General features: G+C 41.4%; 1 protein-coding gene across 2 annotated transcripts; it reads right to left on the bottom strand.

Annotated features, from left to right (window-relative positions):
- Window positions 1–4,302: 4,302 nt before the first annotated feature.
- On the bottom strand, window positions 4,303–19,551 carry LOC139212961 (plastin-3-like). 2 transcript variants are annotated; one of them, XM_070843546.1, is made up of 16 exons: window positions 19,492–19,551; window positions 13,984–14,088; window positions 13,589–13,740; window positions 10,774–10,903; window positions 10,466–10,598; window positions 10,041–10,122; window positions 9,791–9,956; window positions 9,530–9,672; window positions 8,236–8,331; window positions 7,816–8,011; window positions 7,366–7,444; window positions 7,108–7,225; window positions 6,895–7,025; window positions 6,159–6,282; window positions 5,538–5,662; window positions 4,303–5,449 (listed from the first exon to the last, which is right to left on the bottom strand). In XM_070843546.1, the coding sequence occupies exons 2-16, from the start codon at window positions 14,042–14,044 to the stop codon at window positions 5,317–5,319; spliced, it is 1,869 nt and encodes a 622-aa protein (XP_070699647.1). In that variant the 5' UTR covers window positions 14,045–14,088; window positions 19,492–19,551; the 3' UTR covers window positions 4,303–5,316. The 2 variants fall into 2 exon arrangements, with proteins under 2 accessions (XP_070699647.1, XP_070699648.1); XM_070843547.1 differs by lacking the exon at window positions 19,492–19,551 and adding an exon at window positions 14,292–14,382.
- Window positions 19,552–21,182: the final 1,631 nt, after the last annotated feature.

Genomic DNA, 21,182 nt, shown 5'->3' on the forward strand with positions numbered 1-21,182 from the left:
TGCCCACAGTGGATGTTATGAAAGGAAAAATCTAACTGCATCCAACACTCCAATCACAAGTCCCGTTCCTGCAACACGAGCCTCGTCTATGAGCTTCGTCTTGAAGTGAGTCCCCTCAGGGTGCTGGCAGGTTGGGATGCATGGCGGGGAAATCTGTGAATGGTTAAGAGCCCAGATATGAGCGTCCTCTGGGAAAAGCTCCTGGCAGTGTCTTTGCTCCACACGTTTCTGACACTGGAGAAAAGGGAGAAACATCACAAAGCAAGCAGACAATTAATTTGTTGTTTTAGTATACAGTGGGTATGGAAAGTATTCAGACCCCTTCACTTTTTCCACATTTTGTTATGTTACAGCCTTATTCCAAAATGGATTAAATTCTTTTTTCCTTCATCAATCTACACACAATACCCCATAATGACAAAGTGAAAAAAGTTTTTTTAGAAATTTTTGCAAATGTATTAAAAATAAAAAACTGAAATATATGTACATAAGTATTCACACCCTTTATTCAGTACTTTGTTGAGGCACCTTTGGCAGCGATTACAGCCTCAAATCTTCTTGGGTATGATGCATTTGGGGCATTTTTCCCATTCTTCTCTGCAGATCCTCTCAAGCTCTGTCAGGTTAGATGGGGAGTGTCGCTGCACAGCTATTTTCAGGTCTTTCCAGAAATGTTCAATGGGGTTCAAGTCTGGGCTCTGGCTGGGCCACTCAAGGACATTCACAGACTTGTCCCGAAGCCACTCCTTCGTTATCTTGGCTGTGTGCTTCGGGTCGTTGTCCTGTTGGAAGGTGAACCGTCGCCCCAGTCTGAGATCCTGAGCGCTCTAGAGCAGGTTTTCATCCAGGATGTCTCTGTACTTTGCTGCATTCATCTTTCCCTCTATCCTGACTAGTCTCCCAGTTCCTGCTGCTGAAAAACATCCCCACAGCATGATGCTGCCACCACCATGCTTCACCGTAGGGATGGTATTTGCCAGGTGATGAGCAGTGCCTGGTTTCCTCCAGACGTGACGCTTGGCATTCAGGCCAAATAGTTCTATCTTGGTTTCATCAGACCAGAGAATCTTGTTTCTCATGGTCTGAGAGTCGTTTAGGTGCCTTTTGGCAAACTCCAAGCGGGCTGTCATGTGCCTTTTACTGAGGAGAGGCTTCCGTCTGGCCACTCTACCATAAAGGCCTGATTGGTGGAGTGCTGTGCTGCAGAGATGGTTGTCCTTCTGGAAGGTTCTCCCATTTCCTCAGAGTAACGCTGGAGCTCTGTCAGAGTGACCATCGGGTCACCATCTTGGTCACCTCCCTGACCAAGGCCCTTCTCCCCCGATTGCTCAGTTTGGACGGGCGGCCAGCTCTAGGAAGAGTCCTGGTGGTTCTGAACTTCTTCCATTTACGAATGATGGAGGCCACTGTGCTCTTCGGGACCTTCAATGCTGCAGAAATTTTTCTGTACCCTTCCCCAGATCTGTGCCTCGATACAATCCTGTCTCGGAGGTCTACAGACAATTCCTTTGACTTCATGGCTTGGTTTCTGCTCTGACATGCACTGTCAGCTGTGGGACCTTATATAGACAGGTGTGTGCCTTTCCAAATCAAGTCCAATCAATTGAATTTACCACAGGTGGACTCCAGTCAAGTTGTAGAAACATCTCAAGGACGATCAGTGGAAACAGGATGTACCTGAGCTCAGTTTTGAGTGTCATAGCAAAGGGTGTGAATACTTATGTACATGTGATATTTCAGTTTTTTATTTTTAATACATGTACAAAAATTTCTAAAAAACTTTTTTCACTTTGTCATTATGGAGTATTGTGTGTAGATTGATGAGGAAAAAAAAGAATTTAATAAATTTTTTTATTTTAATTAATTACTTTATATAAATATTTTCAATCTGTGCTACTTCATAGCTCTTCTCAACCAAACTTTAGACTGAAATATGAAGCTTCTTACTGCACTACATTTATTTGACAGATATAATTATTAGGTATTTCTCAGATAATATACAACACATTGCTAAAGTTTAAACTAGTCTTTAGCTTATAACCCCTTAAATCAGCATCTACTTGTGGCTTCTTGTCATGTTGCAGATGTTTATTAATTGTTAGCAGGTCCAAAAAAGATTTCCCATCTAAACTTCTCACATGATTCAATCGAAATAACTGTTTCAGGTCAAACTATCAACTATTTTAAATAAATAAATAAAACAGTGTAATATAAAATAAAAAACACTACTACTTAGGATTTTGAATGCAGGACTTGTACTTGTACTCACTTGTGCTTGAGAGTACATTTACATAAGTAAAGGTCTGAATAGGTTGGTTTGATATTTTGTGTAACATGAGGCTACTAACATTACATTTACTTAGCTGATTCTATTACCCAGGTCATCATTTGGAAAATTTGAACAATTGATTTTTTTTCCTGAAACCTTTTTACTACGGACTAGTTGTTGCCCAATCTTCCTCTCCCTCTTCCTCTCGCAACTTCTGTTGCTGATAAAAATCATTTCAGGAATGTGTTTGGGATTTTTAATCAACTCTTGATGTTATAATGGTCTCGTGTGATTTCACGGTACCTGCTATAAATCCAAACTCTCTGTCCAACACCACACAGACACACTCTCTGATGCAAATGGAGCTTGAAAATCCAGACGATGAAGGCCACAGGAGACGGCCTCCTCATCATCCAGCTCTCCGACAGTCTCAGCTTTAATCAGATCACTGGAAAACAAGAGGGCTGGAGTCTTACTGAGAGACCCTTCAGGGAGCGAAGCCCAGAGGACTTCAGATCTGACTGTGATTCAGACCAGTGAACAGTAAACTACAATCTGCCACCGCTGTCCCCTGATGTACTGCAAGACTATCGGTGGACTGTGAAGAAAATCCTCCCCATAAACAAGAGAGTACATAGATCACATGTGGCAACAGAAAAATCTCTTATTAACATGGAAACATCATTACAACTTACTTTGTACTTACTTTAATTTACGTGTTTGCAGAAATGTTAAATGATTGTGCTCAGCCCCAGTGCATTTCCTCTTTGGTAGACTTGACAGTTAGGCACTAACAAGCAGCAGGGGGAGGAAAGACTAACAACAAAATATATATAGGTGCCATTCATCAGAAACTGAGATAAGAGAAAGGAGAAGCAGGCGGTAGTAAAAAACAAAATTATGTCAAAGCTGGGATCATAAAAGTGTCTAGGGTTTTCATCCAGCAGGTTGTCCAACTTTTGGGATTTACACTTACTCGTTCTCTTGCCAAGACTTCGCTTTAGATGAGAAGATTGACACTACTTTACTGTCTGTGAGGTGAATATGAAGCTGCAACCAGCAGCCTGTTAGCCTAGCTTAGCATAAAGACTGGAAGCAGGGGGCAACTGCTAGCCTGCCTCTGCTTGGTACTCACTGGTTGCCTGGCAACCCCCCAGTGACACTGCGCCCGGCTCATAGCTACTAGCACCCCTAAAACTACAGCCTGGAGCTTTTCCGTTAATGATAAAATGATAAATGCAGATGATAAAACGTGTTAATTTGTAGGTGCTTGTAGGTGAGTACATAGCCAAGCTACCCATTTCCAGTCTTAACGCCAAGCTAAACTAAGCTAGGCTAGGCTAAGCTAAGCTAAGCTAAGCTAAGCTAAACAGCCTTAAACCTTAAGCGTGTTGAACTGTTCTATTAAATGTAGCCATACATCTAGTTAAATTTACTGCAGTCTAATCTAACAGTCCTGCACTTCATCCCACCTTCATGAGGGTTATAATGTGTCAAGTGTGGATTCAACTTTCTAGTCATTTTGAGGGCTGCTGTCAGTGGTGCTGTTTAATTGCATGGTGTTATATCAACAGTTTCCATTATTCTGTCCACCACATTTATTTTATCAGTGAGGGTGCTGTTTGAGATAGGATGCCTACTAAAACCACAGATCGGTCAGTCCCATTGGCAGAACACTAGTATCATTAGAGTATTAAATAATGACATTTGTCTCATCTTAGACTTTAATTTTCATTCTTCTATAGTATTGTTGTTTTAATGGTGTTTTATCAGCAAAATGAAAGTTAGTTTATCTAATGAGACGTAGAATTCTTCCCAAAGAGCATTTATTCAAAACATCCTCAGATTTATGTCATGAAATACAACCTTACTTGTAAGTTTTTTCAATCAGGAATAAACATAGTTTGATATTTGAAAAGAAAATACTGTAAGAACCCATTTATGATTAGAGTCCTACTTGGGATAACAAGGGCAAAATGAGAGGTGCGATCAACTGCCTTTTTAAGAAACTACAAAAGATAAAAACAGTTGAGCAGTTTTCAAAGTCATATTTATTGTTACAAGTAAAGCACTTGAGAGTAGAGATGAACACTAGACCAAGTACAATTTGGCCTTTTTCGAGAAACTACCAGGAATGAAGTAACTGTTTATATTTGGTAATGTTGGATACAAAAGAAAAAGGGAAAGAGTACAAGTCGTCTTCGAGACGAGAGGAAGGCACAGCAGAAGCCAGGAGAGTCCAGTCAGCCTGCTCCTCATCCAATGTAACAGACAAAAAAAAAGACAGACGCCCAATACAACAAAGACTAGACACCCCCAATAACAGCATTTACCTCATGTAATAATCCCAAGAAACAAACAAATGACGAGTACAAGAATACAGACAGCACATCGGGCTGGTCACAACTATAATTTGACCGTATGGCTTCTGTAGACAGATAAGTAGAAGTTTATGGTGCCAGTTATTAAGACATGCTTGTACTTCATTAAGTGAGACGCAATGTTTGGGTGGTTTCTTCTTTTTTTCTTCTTCCAAATGTGTGCTCCACCTAAACATCCTGCCTCTGACTTTTTTTTTTTCTTTTTTTTTGCCTTGTCAAGCATTTATTCATAAGTATGGTATTCAGGAATGTGTGTTGCTTAGTCAAGGATATAATTTACTTATCAGTCTGAGTAAAAATATGTAAACAACCTTGCAGCTGCAGCTGGAAATATGCATACTTGCTTAAAAAACAAAAAAACAAAACAGCATTCTTATACATTAATCGAGAGTTCTGCATATTGAAAGTAACATGTTGTCCTCTGTAACAAGAGACCCATCTCTTTGGAAGTTTTACTAATGTGGACTCGCTTTAAATAAGAGGACATTAATCTTCAGTTAACACCTAAAAAAAGGCAGGGATACATGCAAATTTCTGATTTTGACTTCATCGTTATTCTCATTCAAAAAAAAAAAATTTCACTTTAATTCCTTCAATTGGGGGAGCTCTTTCAAAACGCTTGTGGGTACGAGTTAAGTAAGCATCACAACGATCCCAGCCAGTCTCTCAGGCTCGCTTCATCCCCCGACCCATCAAGCAGGCAAAGACTGTCATCACCAATTTGGGCTTGACCTCCACAAGGTCTTCTGGGAGAGCATAGACGCGGGCTCCGATCTTCCTCGCCATAGAGACGGCATACCTGGAAATGACAAAGAGGTTAACTCGTGTAACACATGGTTACCAAAGTAATTGCTGCTTCTCTTTCTTTTTGCAGTAGACAGTCTTACTTGGCGTTCTCCAGCTTGTCCTCTTCGGAGAGGCTGCTGGTTTTTACCAGCTCGTAGCTGATGCTGCCAGGCTGGATGGCGTCTATCAGTTCCAGTACTGCCAAACTGCTGCTGATCTCCTTGTCCTGATCACGAGAGGCACAAAGTAAGGGTCTGACACACGGGTTGACGGGGAACTTTAGTGCCTTTCACAGATTTTGGCGTTTTGATACAATAAAAATGTAAAAACTCATCTTTCCCATTTTCTAAGTTCAGTCTTGACCTGGGAACAGTATGTGGAACTAAGTCATTTGAGCTGGATAGTTCTGCTTACTAGCTCTTTCTTAGCTTTCAACCGCATCTCATGGTCTTCATAAGCGAGCAGGCTCCAAAAAATTAGACACTGAAGTCCCCCCTCACGTACGACCATGTGTTAGCACATGACGGACACTTCAGTTACGAAATAACATCTGAGCTAGCACCATTCACCGACTGTGAGATGTGGTTAAAACTTTAGAAAGAGCTGAAAAGACCTCCCAGATTAGATTGTTTAGTGACATGTCTCTTTTATAAGTTCCATATGAAGTTATCTTAAATTAATCTACATAGTTATTTTCACAGAAATGTAATAAAGAGGTTCACCTTAAAGCTTGAGATCTTGGTTGATTTTCCAGCTTCTGCCAATGTTTTGTTCACCCACTTTACAATGATGTCATCATTTACTTTCTGTCCATCACCCAGGTCCTCCAGTACATTCAACGTATATCTGAAAGAGTGGAGAAGCAGTGTGTTTGTTATGTGTGTGACCCGAGCACTCCAGTTTAATGATCTTTGGAACTTGACCAAAAATGAAGAAATTAATACTGGACCATTTGTTTTGCATTTTAAGAACAAACAAACTAACTTGAAATACACATGGTCTTGTCAAGCAGCCTGGACCTCTGAATTGTTGTGATTTCTGGGTCACTCAAACCTTGGGAACTCTCACACAAAGCGTATCAAGTACGGGGAACCACTAAATATGTCAACACACATTCTTTGTGACGGGGAGGCAGACTGAGTTTATGGAAATGTGGCCTTGATTTGAAGGAGCACACACATTAACAACACCACTGGCATGAAATGGAGGTTACCAAGTACGAGCATGGAGAGTGTTTACAGTAAATACTCAGGCAGCCGTATTCATTTAGCATCAAATATTATGAGTATTTTGATTCTTTTTTTTGGCAGAGAAGCAGACTGCTTCCTTGATAGTGATCTACTTTTATGTCTGCTGGTCTCAGAAAATACTTTTAAGGAGCCTCATTTGTCATTTTTAGTTCTTTATATTTTAAAAGAATTAAATGTATTTCTATTTGGAAGTGAAGCCCCGTTTCACCTTCTCATCAGCTGCCACACCACTGCCAGAGTCAGGGTAGCGTTGCCATCGTTCAGGTCCTGCCCGCCGATGCCAACCAGGGAGAACTTGGCTTGTTTGCCCAGTTCCACTGCATAGTTACAATTCTCCAGCTGAGGGCACAAAATGAGTTAGTTGGACAAAGAACTAAAACATTTTCTTTTCCTTGGCTGGCTTAAAAGGACTCTGATCTACCTTTTTCATGTTGGTTCCCAGCTTGGGGTACGGAGGCTTGTTGACCTTGTTGTTCCAGTCGACGACCACTTTAATCTTCTCATAGAGCTGAAGGATGACCATGGCATCCTGTAGGTCTCTAGAAGACAAAGTTGTGTTTGATAATCATTAACATTAAGTAAGATGTAAAGAGGAAAATATGAGATCTACTCTGCAGGTGGCAGTTCTACACAGGAGTGACATTAGCGACGGTCCTTGTGTTGTGTTTGTGGCACGCACCCATACAGATGATTGACATGTGGGTTCACCCCCAGAGAGTTCATCCAGTTTCTGAACGTCCTCTCTTCTCGTGTCTCACCTAGACAGCAAAGGATCATGGGATTTAATTAAACAATGTGTCCTGTAGGAGCCAAAGTTAGGAGTGACTTTTTGTCACATTCTAGTAATAAAATTAGTTTCTATGTTAAAATAAGCTCACAGGCCGGTTAGTTAGCAAACAAAAAACATGTTTATTCAGAGCTGGTTCTGCTCAGGCTGTTTAACACCCTGAAAATCTACTTTCATTCATTCTGAAAATGCAGACTAGTTTGAGTGTTAAACTCTTTATCATTAATTCCAGATATTTTTTCTGACCTCCATGCTATCTTCATGATGGTGGCGGACATGGATAGTGGGAGATATGTGAAAAAATGAGAGGTTAATAATCCACAATCTGCTCTCCACACCCACCTTCCAACAGTCCCCAGTCAATGTCCTCATTCTCAGGTTTGGTCAGGGCTGGATATTTGTTGAACAGATTGGCCACAAAGGCAAGGTTGAGTTTGGGGTTTCCACTGACGACGTCAGCTGGGGTGACAAACTGTCGACAGCCGAGCCGGTCGGCCTGCTGCAGCATGGCCTCTGCCCTCTTCATGTCGTCTTTCTCCTGAACAACACACACACAGACACACACAGACACACACAGACACACACAGACACACACAGACACACACAGACACACACAGACACACACACACACACACACACACACAGACACACACAGACACACACAGACACACACAGACACACACAGACACACACACGCTCTGATCAGACACACTGTGCAGCTGTTGCCATGTGGTGACGATACTCAGCTGTGGAGGTGCTTACGCTGAAGCCTGCCATGTTGATGTCGATGCGTGGCTGGTCTTCCTCTGTGCCTTTCGGAGAGATTTGATTCAGGAGGTGGAAATAAGCCCTTGAGTCCTGGAAAATAACAAACAAAAATTTATGATTTCTAATGATGAACATATAAGAAAATCCACTGTGTAACATGATTGTAATCTCATTACGATAGCTATATTCAGAGTGAGGCAATAGTATAGATAAAGACATTATATATAGTAGTAGATATATTATAGATAAGTGAAGTATTGACAACTTGGTGCAGCCTGTGAGTGTTTTGTATTTTGGCTCATTACCTGATTAAATAAAGTATTTAGATGTTTTTGGTTTCTCCAAATGTGTAGTACTGCATTTACCCTATATGATTAGATTAGATATTAGATTTTCCCTATATTTGGCAGATATTAAGTACAAGATATGAAATTATACATTAAAAACAAATGCTGAATTTTAAAATGACCTTTCATAGAATTAGACTGCAGATGAAAAAAAAAAGGCAAAGTAACTCAGAAAACTTCTGATCTGAACGTATAAGAGACAGCATGGGAAAAACCACAGATGATACTTTTTAACTAGTCAACTCTGGCTGGCAGAGAGCTTTCAGCACCCTCTGCTATTTAACAAATATGTATTTCTGTTCTTTAATGTGCACTATAGTTTTTATTTTATTTTATTTTATTTAACTCGCACTTTGGTTTTAATCTTTTTATCAATTTATCTGCTTATTTATGTTGTATTCATGGTGGTGGTCACTTTTACTCGCTTTTGCTCTTTTGCTGCTGTAGCACCAGAATTTCCCCTCGGGGATCAATAAAGTATTTCTATCTATCTATCTATAACCAGACCGGTACAAACACAGGTGCAGCTCGCATACCTGTCTGGGTGATTTATGGAGCGCCAGTCACAGTGTAATGACATTTTCCAGCCAACAAATACTGTACGTCTGCCAGTAATTGCTTTTAATCATCTGAGCTTTTTTAGTAATAAAAAAATTCAAGTACTTTTTGCCTTATTAACCAAAAATATGCACATTTCATGTGCTTACATACACATTAGACACCTTGCCAGTGTTAGCCAGACAGAGACACGACCCATTCAATCCTATTTGTGGAGCAGTGGAGGCGGATATTTGAGTCAGTTTGTGCAAACACAAACATGCAGTGTCTGCCCAGAGTGCTGATAGACACCTGTGTTGGTGCGTGGAAACAAACAGGTGAAGAATGGGTGACAAAAACTAACCTACAGACAAAAACCTCAAAATGTTAGTGTGTAGGCCGACCTTAATGTCAGAGCTGAAGTTGTTGATTTTTTGCCAGCCAGCGTTCTCCAGGTGAAAGTTTGCCCAGCGTAGCAGCAGCTCTTCTGGAGACAGCTTCATCAGGTCCTCCAGGGTTTCCCCGTCTCTCAGCAATGCCGCCAGCGCTGTCAAGGGGTGTTAATGACCAGTTAATCAACTTGACAACAGACCAGGAAACCCTGGTGATAGGAACACCAGCTCAAATACGCGTTCTGTAACGGACCTATCAGCTACGCCCTGTACCTTCATTTCTGCTGAGCTCGATGTCTGCAAACAGCCCGATTTTGATGATCTGCCACAGCAGGCCCAGCACCAGATGGGGCTTCCCTTCTTTCAGGTCTAAAGCACCAATGTTCACCACATGGCACCCAATAGCAGAGGCTGAGTTCAGGGCCAGGTTCAGATTCTCCTGTAAGGTACAAATCATCAGCTGCTGGAAAATCCACATAAAAAAAAGGAGAAGTAAGAGAAGCATGTTGAGTATTTAACTGACCTGTATTGTAAACGGTGTCAGCTTCTTCTTATTTATGGTCCGCTCGTCGATAGTGTCTGGCACTGACAGGTTGATCATTTTGCTGTGCATAACCAAACATGACATTTTATCAATCATTTGATGAAGTATCTAAAAAGCAACATTGATCTGGAACAATATGTAATTATTTCTGATTATTTTTCAATGAATGTAGTAGATACTTTTGTATTAGTATTAATATCGCCTCTGCAATGCAAAGAGGAATGTTGTTACGGTTGATTAATATTCACCAAAACAGGCTCATATTTGTCTTTTTTCCAGCCAGAATGTGATCACAGTAAAAAGTGCACTGACAGTCAGGTATTTGACATTTGTTTTTAGAGCGGGTATCTCGGCGAGGGAGGGGAGTAGTGTTGCTGGCTTGAAGTGAAAACAGGAAGTCTCACCAGAGAACTATACCGTCTCCGACAGACGTGAAGAGAGAGTCTGTGTTGGGATCCATGGGCAGGACATGTTGGCAGTCAGGGTCTTTTTCCAGGGCAGTGTTGATCCAGTTCACAAAGGCGTATCGCTCCTCCTCTGTAACGATGACCATATAGAGGCATCAGTTAAAAGGCGATCGTAATGACTCATTTCAGTGGATCATGAAGGTACAAAATCAACAGGTAATGACAAACATCAGCAGCGACTGGAAAGAGGAAGAGACAGTGCCAGTGTGTGTGTGTGTGTGTGTGTGTGTGAGTGTGTGTCTTACCAGAGAACGAGTGTTGTGTGCCTTCGCTTGACAGCTCAGACGTCCCTCCAATAGCCAGGATGCCTTCTTTTCTGTTGATCACCTTGCGGAAGGTTTTTGCTATTTCACTGCCCCTCAGCTCCTGGATGATCTAAAACCAGACCAAAAGACACTCAGAGACAAATTATCTCTTGTCCTTCATGTCCTACGTTATTGTTTTAGGCTGAAATTTATGGAATATTTAAGACATGTAGATATGTACATTTCGATTTGTGGATAAGTGATTGCTTCGTAGAAGTCAACTAATTCATTGATTTGGCCAGTTAATTAATCATTTTTGATGTTTACATAAACAGTAATCAAACATTTTTTAATTAACTGATTCGACATTACTTGTGTCATTAATAATGAACAAAACTGCCTTCTGCAGTTTATTGTAGTTTTCTGCCAAGGGTTCAGTTGTAGCCTGTTGGTAGCGTTAGCGTCGCATTAGTTTAAACAAAGAAATCATCACCAGATTATCTGAACTCATCATAATCTGAATCTCCACCCAGTGGCCACACCTGTCCAATCTAATGCAATTTAATTATACCAGCTTTGCAACAAATATCAAATGTAATTATATGTTTATGACTGGGGTCATAGTTAAAGTGCTGTTGTAATGGACTATACTGTACTGAAAGGTGTTTCAAATTTTTTATCCTCCCTATTAGAAATATTTAAAAATTAGAAATACTATTTCTAGAGAACTAGAAACACCTTTGAATATAATGCAGACCAGCACACACCATTGAGGACTATGACCTCAATGCTAAAACATGTTATTTAAATAAGACCTTTATGAGAGTGTTAATTTTAGACGTCATAAAAGTCGACTTTATGGCAGAGCTGTTGTATTAGATTGCATTGGCTTGTACAGGTGTATCTAATTAAGTGTCCGCTGGGAGTAAATATCTGTAAATCTATTCTAAGAAATCACAACCAGATCAACCACAGTTGTCTTATCACACCATGATTCTGGTGAATCTATTTCTAACAGATCATTTTTGCCACCATAAATCACTCATGGTGGGTATGTGTCATTATTTTTTTTAGAAATTTCAACTTTAACCAAAAATAAATAGATCAATCAGTGGTTTAAAAAAAAAAAAGAATCCTTAGTTTCAGTCATACTTCTGTGCAAAAGCCTCAATCATCTTCTCTCCTTTTACAGCTGTTTGCATCCCTTGTTGAGCTCCTGTTAGCCACCATGACAGCCGAGGCCACTCGGCAGATACAGCAGCACAGCTCGACTTTCTCCTCACTGGCATGAAAACATGAAGCCGACCTGCCAGCTAAAGGGCTGAGAAGATGCAGTGAACATCTAGACTTGTAAGTGAGCTTTACAATACAGAGGAAATGGTCTGTTTATTAATATGAAAGATCGGGCTGATGGGCTCATAATAACAACCGGTGTTGTGTTGTGTGTTTAAGTACACTGTGATGATTTAACATGAGACTGTGCATTCACTACACATCCAGGTATTACAGTGTAGAGTGGGAGTGTGCCACTCTATTGCAGTTATTACCGTTAACAGAAACCACCAAGACCAAAGCTGTTATCATCCTCCACACTAACACCACCCTCAGACTCGTCCCCACATCCCAGCATTAAATAATTATCTCTAAACATGAAATCATGACTAATGTGACCATAGAGAGTTCTGTGGTATCAGTCCACACTGTGTGTAGCTTATCAGTAGTGCAGTAATGCGAGCGGCCTTGGGCAAAGCTGATCTGACAATACGTATTCTATGCTAATATGTGGGATATTTCCTGAACCTGAAGTTATCGCTGCTCCATCAGTGACCTCAGCCCCACAGGCGTTGGTGTGACCACAATGAGCTATTCAGCCTGGCATTGGGAGACTGGTTTAAAAAGAACAGCACATTTTACCACAAACACACACAAGGTCACAGGCTGCCAGCTGGCATTTTTGGTCTCTCTTGGTACAAAAAGTAACCACAACAAGAGAGTCATGACCATGTGCAGACGATAAGGATTTCCATTAATGCTGCCAGTTAGCAAAAAGCTATTTAGTTTAGCTTAACAGGAGAAAAAGAGGATATTCACATTAATTCTACATGCATTTAATCTAGGTTGTTGGCATTTATAAGAAGATATTTTATAAAGCGGTGTTCATCAAAGCGCAGAGTGCAGACACACCTCTCTAACACAATGGAACAATGCGATTTAGCAGCCGACTTGGAAGTCACTGATGTCCTCCCTTCCCGCCAGCACATGAACACAGCATGACAGGCTGCAACTCAAATCAGCTGATCAATCAGATGATCCTTGGGCCAAGAGTGATTACCTCCACAAATTGTATAGAACAATTGTAAGAACAGACAGTCAGCGTTAAAGTTGCTAATGACCAACTAAGCAGCCACATAACCTGAAACAGGATCATAGAAAAGGTGAAACACATGTTTTTGACCCTCGCACTCCTGTACCAGAAGCTGCCCCTGTGAATGACTGCTCTCCCTAAAACACTGCTCCCTCATCACCACTGAAACTAAATACTGGAACTCACACCACTTTGCTGACCTCACTTCCACGTTCCCTGAGTATGTGTCTGTGTGTGTGTGTGTGTGTGTGTGTGTGTGTGCATGTGTGTGGTTTGTCAAGGCTGTTAAACTCGTGCATGTCTTGTTGTGCATATAGCTGCTAAAAGTTGCTTTGCATAGCGGCCTTATCCGGGAGGGCGAGGTGCTTTCAGGGAGAGCGGAAAACAAAGACCGACTCACAGTACGAAAGGCTTGACAGCACGAGCCGTTCTGAGCTCCTCTTAACGTACCGACAAAAACTCTTCAAAGCTGATCTTATTGTCCTTGTTGCGATCGAGTTTCTGGATGATCTCTCGAACCATGTATCCAGGTAGGGCATGGCCGGCGTCTTTGAGGAGCTCATGGAGTTCATAATCACAGATATGTCCATCATTGTCCAGATCTACAGAAACCCCAAAAGAATCATTAGACACCAGGACATATGGCTCAAACAGGTTTAATTTACACTGTGAGGTATAGTTCTTATTCGCCACTTGGTAGACAAAATGTCAGAATTAATAATAAAGACCCATCAGAAGTGATATAAAGGTGATATTAAAAGTAAATAAAGCAAATATTTTGCCCACGTAATTATTACAGTGTCTAAATAATAACATATTGTCATGGTAACATGGCTTTTACTCACCAATTTTCCCAAATATCTCTCTCATCTCCTCCATCTCCTCCTTTGTTATTTTTCCAGACATTTTTCTGTGATTGACCTGAGGGGGTCAGCCAGAGAAAGGTGGGACTGTAGAGAGGAAAAGAACACCAAATCAGCAACGGGGTCTTGAAACGACAGGACAGGAGACTTGAGGGGAACTCCATCTACATCACCCTCCCCATGAACCTCCTCTCAGCCCTTGAAACTAATCCAGACTCCTGCAGCTTTCTGGGTCCAGAGACCACAGACCAGTCTCAGCGTTTCTGCCTCCTTGCCAAAGGAGAAGTTACCTTTCATCCACAGACAGAACAGAAGTTACTCCCCCTCTTCTGTCAGGTCTGAAAACTATCAAAGTAGTACCTCATTTGCCCGACTGATCCCTGCTGATCCCTGCCCCTGCTGATCCTATCTACAGTTCTCTTTAGTTGCTCCCTTTAGCTCTTTTCCTTTTCCCAGCACGTCTCTCACCCATAATCAAAGTCATTTCCTGTCAGTTCCATTGTATAGCAATGAGCCTATGCTGTAAAAAAAAAACACTGCCAGAGAAGCTGAGACTACTTCAGCCTTTAGGGGATTAGATGATTTATACAACCCTTTCTGACAAATCTTCTAAAACTGACCATTTTTTACTATAATCCCTTTTTATCTGCTCTATAAATTAAATTCATTTTCATGCTGCTTTATCATGAAGCTGTTTGGGTTCTATCTTGGCATTTTAGCAGAGAAAAGTGTCCTCACCCAGAGGATAGAAAGATTTATTCAAAATCGTATCACAGTACAGCCAGCGAGACTCAATCTGAGTCATTTTGCTCCACTGAAGAAACACTGTGTTCCTGAACTCCTCTGAGGCAACGCAACCATCTGAAAACCACTGAAAATAAGGAATTCCTCCGAGTACCTCCTTCCCGTTCGGTAGTGGCGGAGGAATGCGTGAGGCCTGGGCAGATTGAGCTTCAGTTACTGAGAGGTGAGCAGGGTGTACTGCCTCCCTCTCCGAGGCTAAACTGGTATGATGGCATTCCTCTCGAACACAAGTGTTCACAAAACAAAGATGAGGTTTATACTGCGGGTAACTCAGGAGCACAGACTTTTCCAGACAGAAAAGTGTTCCCATTTCCTGATTTAAAGTACAGATTGTTGATTTTAACAGTGCGTTAGTCAGAAATCCTGGGCAATTCTGGTTTCCACTGTGCTGCATTTGTAAAACCATATTAGGGAACAGTGGACTGTCAAAAGGATCATAATCCATCTGATTAAGAGTAATAAGTGGTAGAATTAATTCTGCCTGATTTGGTGAATTTCTCTCAGTGATTTCAGCCATCTACAGTAGCCTTTCTGTGCCACAGCAGCCTCACAGGCACACATTCAGACAGACAAACAATGGACAAACGTCCAGAAAGTGTGCATCCTCTTCCATGAATGAAACTATTAATAGTGTTCATGAGAGATGATTCAACAGCAGCCACGTGGTCTCTGAAAATGTGACTCAGTTCCTGTAACACTATTTTTACAAGCAAAACAAAGTGATGATATAACTACACAATGCCCTTCAAAATCATTACTTAGATTCAAAAGCCCAATGCAGCAGAAAACTGGTTCTAGATAACAACAACAAGGTCAGATGTATCACTGTAATCAGCAGAGACATTAACAGAGATACTTTTAAATGCCCCTCCGTGAATCACAGAACAGAGTGTTTTTCTTCTAAATCAAGGCAAGCGCAAAGTCCTGACTAAACGATTAGGAAAAATGACGATGCCAGTGTTGCTATATTTAACTTTTCTCCAAAAGGATGTGAAATGTGGTTGCTGAAGTCAGCCCAGCTACAATAAGGCCCGACAAACATTACGTCCTTTGCCAGCCCCCGTCACACCCTCGACAGGGGGAGAGTGGAAACAGAAGAGGGGTTAAGTACATGGAGCAAGGGCACAGATGGCAGCAGACAAATGTGAGACCTATCACTGGTGGCACAGAAGAATAGAGGGTTTGTAATGGCCATCACAAACCACGGCAATAAATCCTGTGTAACGCTAGAAAATGAGTTCAGAGTGTCAGGCTCCACAGACAGTTGCTGTCTTTGACAGCTGGACTGTGTGCATCGGCAGAAGAGAAAATTTGTGCACTCTTCAACAAGTAAACGCAACTGCAAGCTCCTAAATGGGGTGTGTCATGTTGCCTTAAAGCAAATCAACACTTTTCTACTAGTGAAATGTCAGCGCTTGTTTTCAGAGTTTTAATAGATCAGAAAGATGCTGCCGTACTTGCGACTAAAAAATTTATATTGGGAACAGATTTCCCAAACTGCACAATTTTTAACTGAAATTAAGAGGAATTCAAAATACCCCAAAAAAGCCTCTTCATACCGTGCCTGTGACGGTTTTCAGTCATCCAGGTCACATGATATCTAGCAGTAGCAAAACAAGCGCAACTGGATTTGCTTTGCAGCCTCGCTCGTTCAAGTCACCCTCTGGGTTTTCTTGCTCAGTTTTCCAACTACATATCACCCATACACAAGAATTTCCTTCCAAGCACCAGCTTTAATTGTCGAGCCAAAAACAGCACATTGACGCCGTTTACAATCGCCTTTGATGAATCTTTCTGTCAATTTAAAGCGGAGGGCTGTTCCCAGATGGCTGAGTTAAATGTGTGGAGCCGATACACCCCACCCTGCCAGTGTTTCTTCCACACAGTTACATGGGAAATGTGAGGCACACAAATAGACTGGGCACCCTTCCCAAGTGTGGTCAAGTTCATATGCACACACCCAACATAGTCTGCAAGAACATGGACATTTTTACTCAGTCACAATCGCCTGCAGATGTGAGGCAAACTGACTCACAGACACCAAACAGTCTATAACACCAGCCATTTATTTCCTCTTCAGGCTGTGTGGATAAGATAAGCACAGCCACACTGACAGGTAAGGAGGAGGTGACGACAACAAACTCTGTTTGTGGAGTCTGCACAGCTCTGACATCATGTCCAGCTGAAAGCAGAACGCCCTGGGCTGGGTTTAGGGGTGTTATAAGAGCTCACAAAGCTAGGGTATATGGTGAATCATCATGGAAATATTCAAATGAAATGGTCCCCTGACAATATTTTACACCATGAGCAGCTACTCTTTACAACTTTCACTCTAAAGTCCACTACTTTTCACCAAATGAAAGGCTGGAGTAAATTATGCAGCAGGTAGAAGAAAACAAAGGTGTTAACACAGGACCAACCATCACTTGAGAATGTCATTAGACAGGTTACTGACTGCTGAATCAGACAGGTTGTTCTGCTATAGGTTAAGAACCACACCTACAGCCTGCAATTACTCAACAAAAAATAAATACCACATGATCAAGGCATAAAAATTGTGAAATACTACATTTTTCCTCATGCAGCCTAAAGATGATGTCTGCTCTCAAGGAAGACACCGTATCCCTCCATGCTGTGGGGCTGTTAACCCCTCTGTTGACCCCGACCCCCCCATAACACGCCGAGACTCCCCTTGTGGAGGTTAATGACTACACTAATGATTACACTAGTGTATTTTGGTGCAGATGTAGAAGTATAGTAAACAATAGCAGCTGATGCAATCCACTGTAATGTTATCCTGTCTTCAACTTAGGTACATAATAAATTTGCATGGCCATAAATCAGCAGTCGTGTTTCACTAGATACAAATTTTACACAATTCATCCCCATACAGGAAAAAAAATCTATCACTATGAGTATTTCAATGCAGACTGACATTAGAACTTTTTCTATTCACACAGTAACACATTTAAGGCATCGTAGAGCCTCGATGAGGGGGCTTTTTAATTGAAATTAGCTGTAAAAAAACAGATGCAGCTGACATCATTTAAAGTTACAAAACTACCAAGCTGGAGAGTACTCCAAAATGAGTAAAAACGAGTGCAGCTAATGAGTAACTTGATCACTTTCACTGCTTTAAATAACAAGCGAAGGCACCTGTTTAAAATCCAGACAGTGCAGAAAGTGGGGCAACCTGTTCATTCAGAGGGGGGAGAGTGTGTGTGTTTGTGCGTGTGTGTGTGTTAGGGCGGAGACAAACCCTAAGCACACACCCTCCTCCTTCTGGACTGTCTGGTTTGTCCTTACAGAGATATCATCAAGCATGTCATGTCTACAGTTAAAACACTTTCAGTGGGCGCACACACAAGGTTGTAGAACCTTGTGTGTGCGCCCACTGAAAGTGAAATGCATTGAACAATCGAAACTTTACTTCAGCTGTTTGTCTTTAAAAATTAAACATCTTTCGCAACATCACTATCAAAGTATGTTGCCGCACAAGCAAAACAAGGCCTGATCCAAGGCCAGAGAGCGAGAAACACTGGACTGTGTTGTCAGGAATCAACGGCAGTGATGCAAAGAAAAGGACAGCTGATGAGTGACTGTATCCACAACACACCTCTTGTTCCAGGCCACAATATTTATATATATATCTAAGTTCAAATGTGGGTCTTTCTGATAGTATCACACAGTCTTGTCGTTCAACGCTGTCCCAGCAGTGATCCGCAATCGGGATCCCAGATGTTTGTGCGTTGCAGCCCCGTATGGCTCTACAGGAGAAATCTGGTAAATCACTCAGGGCAATAAACACATTCACATGGACCACTGTTTTACATGAGAGCAAGAAAACAAACCTGGGCTGCCTCATTTCAGTGTTAAAAGCATTCAGCAACCTTTCACAAGACAGTGTAACAGCCACTTGAATAAAGGAAGGATCGTCTTTTAGAGGATCAAACTCCACTGTGTCAATGCCTCATGCTATTTCAAAGACATGTGGCACAGAGAGGGAGGGAGGGGTAGATCTATTCAACATCAACTTATCTATTTATCAGAAATGTCAGTCAGTCATCAGAAGAGCAAACAGTGCGGTTACAGACACCTAACACTGTATATGACCCATCACAATAGGCTGCATCTTGTGTACACTGTAAGTGTGAGTGTGTTTACAGTATTTAAGGGCCATTTTTAAACATTAGTTCAGACTCCACCTTCCTCCGGGGAGTGACGGCGTAGTAAAGAAACAAACCTTTCTTTCTTACTCACAAACACAAATATGATATTCCCAAAACCTCTCATAAAACATGGACCATGTGTACATTTTTCAAAGCACACACAGTAATTAAGTTAACACTCATGTTGAGATACTGAAGTTAGTTAGAGTGAGTGGTAGCTCTTCCACTAAAAGTTATCCTCTCCCAAATTAAAGTATTTCTAGGACCTATCCAGCGCCGTGAGGATGAATAGGCTACAGTGAAGGTGTAGCTAACGCTAGCCGGCTAGCGACAGACATGCAACTTTTATGGGCAGGAAACTCTCCCTGTTCACTCCTACAAATCCACCCCTGTGGACGGAGGCTATCACAGGGATGAAAGATTAGGGTACGGCTGTTATTTTTAGCAGAAGCTACTGAGACAAACTCTAGCCGTAAGTAGCTCTTGGTCTAGAAGTTGCCAGGAAATTGGTACTCACTGTCGGTGCGGCTGAAATCCCAGACAGCGTCCAGCTCGCAGTCCTGCCTCCTCCACGTAGAGACAAAGTAGTGCGCTGAGGGAGGAATGTTAGCCACGCCCCGTTCCTCACGTCACCTCCAGACAGTATGGAGGGCTGTCAGTGCCACACCAGTGGTACTACTACTACTACTACTACTAGTACTACTACTACTACTGATACTACCACTGAGGTATTTTAAATAATAAAATCAAGCAAATTCATCATGTGTTAGAGCAGAAATAAGTACTGATTAATGCAGAAAAGTATATAGAATAAAAATAAAAGTAGAAACTATACAGGAGTCATTAAAGGAGACACGTTATGCTAATTTGCAGGTTCATACTTGTATTTGTGGGGTCTTACTAGAGTGTGTTTACATGTTGCAATGTTCAAAAAGCACATCATTTTGCTCATACTGTGCACACAGTGTGTTGCTCTTTTTCGCTCTCAGTTTTAGCACCTGTCTCTTTAAGGCCCCTACATCAGAGAGCGTAGTTGGCTCTGATTGGTCAACTCTCTGAAAAGGCATCTCCCATCAACTCCAGCATCATCTCTGCCATCAAGCCACCAGGAAGTGCGCCAGGCTTTGATGCTAATTTTACATAGTTTCCAGACCATGCAATTGCAACAATGGCATCCGTCATGTGATGCCATCAGGCCCAAAAACATTTTTTTCCATAGACATACCATTGTGAACCATCAACTGATACATTTTTTAAGAGTCACAACACCTGTGAAATTATTAGTTTCACCATCATTATTTGATCCATTCAGTCTGATTTGGGAAGTCAAGAAGAGCCACACGATTAAATCATTTTATTCCCATTCATTATGGGAGGGTTATCAGGAAGTTAGACCTGAAACCCAAGTGCACATGCTCCACTATCCCAACAATGCCGAAGATCCAGGTAATTTTATAACTAGGCAGTTGAACTTTTTGACTTCATGCACCACTAAGCAGTTTTCTTAGGAATGAACCTCGCCTTCAAACGCTGTGTTCAGTTGTCTTAATACATCCATGTCTGCCAGCTCTGAAGGGGACACACATTAGCTGAGCAACATGGAGCAGGTGAATAAAAGAGAGGATGGTCTTTTCTCACAGTTTTAGGGTTTGTAGAAACATTTGGGACACGTATTTGTGTTGAATTGACGATAAAAAGTAATTTTGTATAATATGTCCCCTTTAGATTAAAAATTTGGAGTGTTTATTTGCACTTCGCTGCAAATGGCTAGACGGCTGCTATTCAGCTATTTTCCCCTGGTCCTGTTGCACAGTATGAAGAACGATAAACTCCTCTTTGGATTGATGTGGGTGTGGTGGCTGAATGGTTTATTTACAGGAATTTCACCCCAAAGAATCAGATTCAAGTTTTATTTTATTTTTCTCAGTTTTCAGTCACAGTTTGATTTCATTTAGGCTATTTGGTTAGGTTTACAAAAAGACCAAAATAACAAATATAAAAGGCAGCATGCATTAAACATAAGATATCATCTTTCTGACACACAGCTGGTTAAATAGCTAATGTTTTAATTTTTGATATCGTGAGGCCACGCTTCAGTGGTAATTGCAAGAATAGCATGCATGCCAACAAATCACTTGTGCATCAATCATGCATCAATAATAGCCAATTTTACACATAAGCCATGATGATGAAGATACAGAAAACTGC

Source organism: Pempheris klunzingeri, chromosome 14 (genome assembly GCF_042242105.1).
Source record: "Pempheris klunzingeri isolate RE-2024b chromosome 14, fPemKlu1.hap1, whole genome shotgun sequence".
In the NCBI taxonomy this organism is placed as follows: Eukaryota; Metazoa; Chordata; class Actinopteri; order Acropomatiformes; family Pempheridae; genus Pempheris; species Pempheris klunzingeri.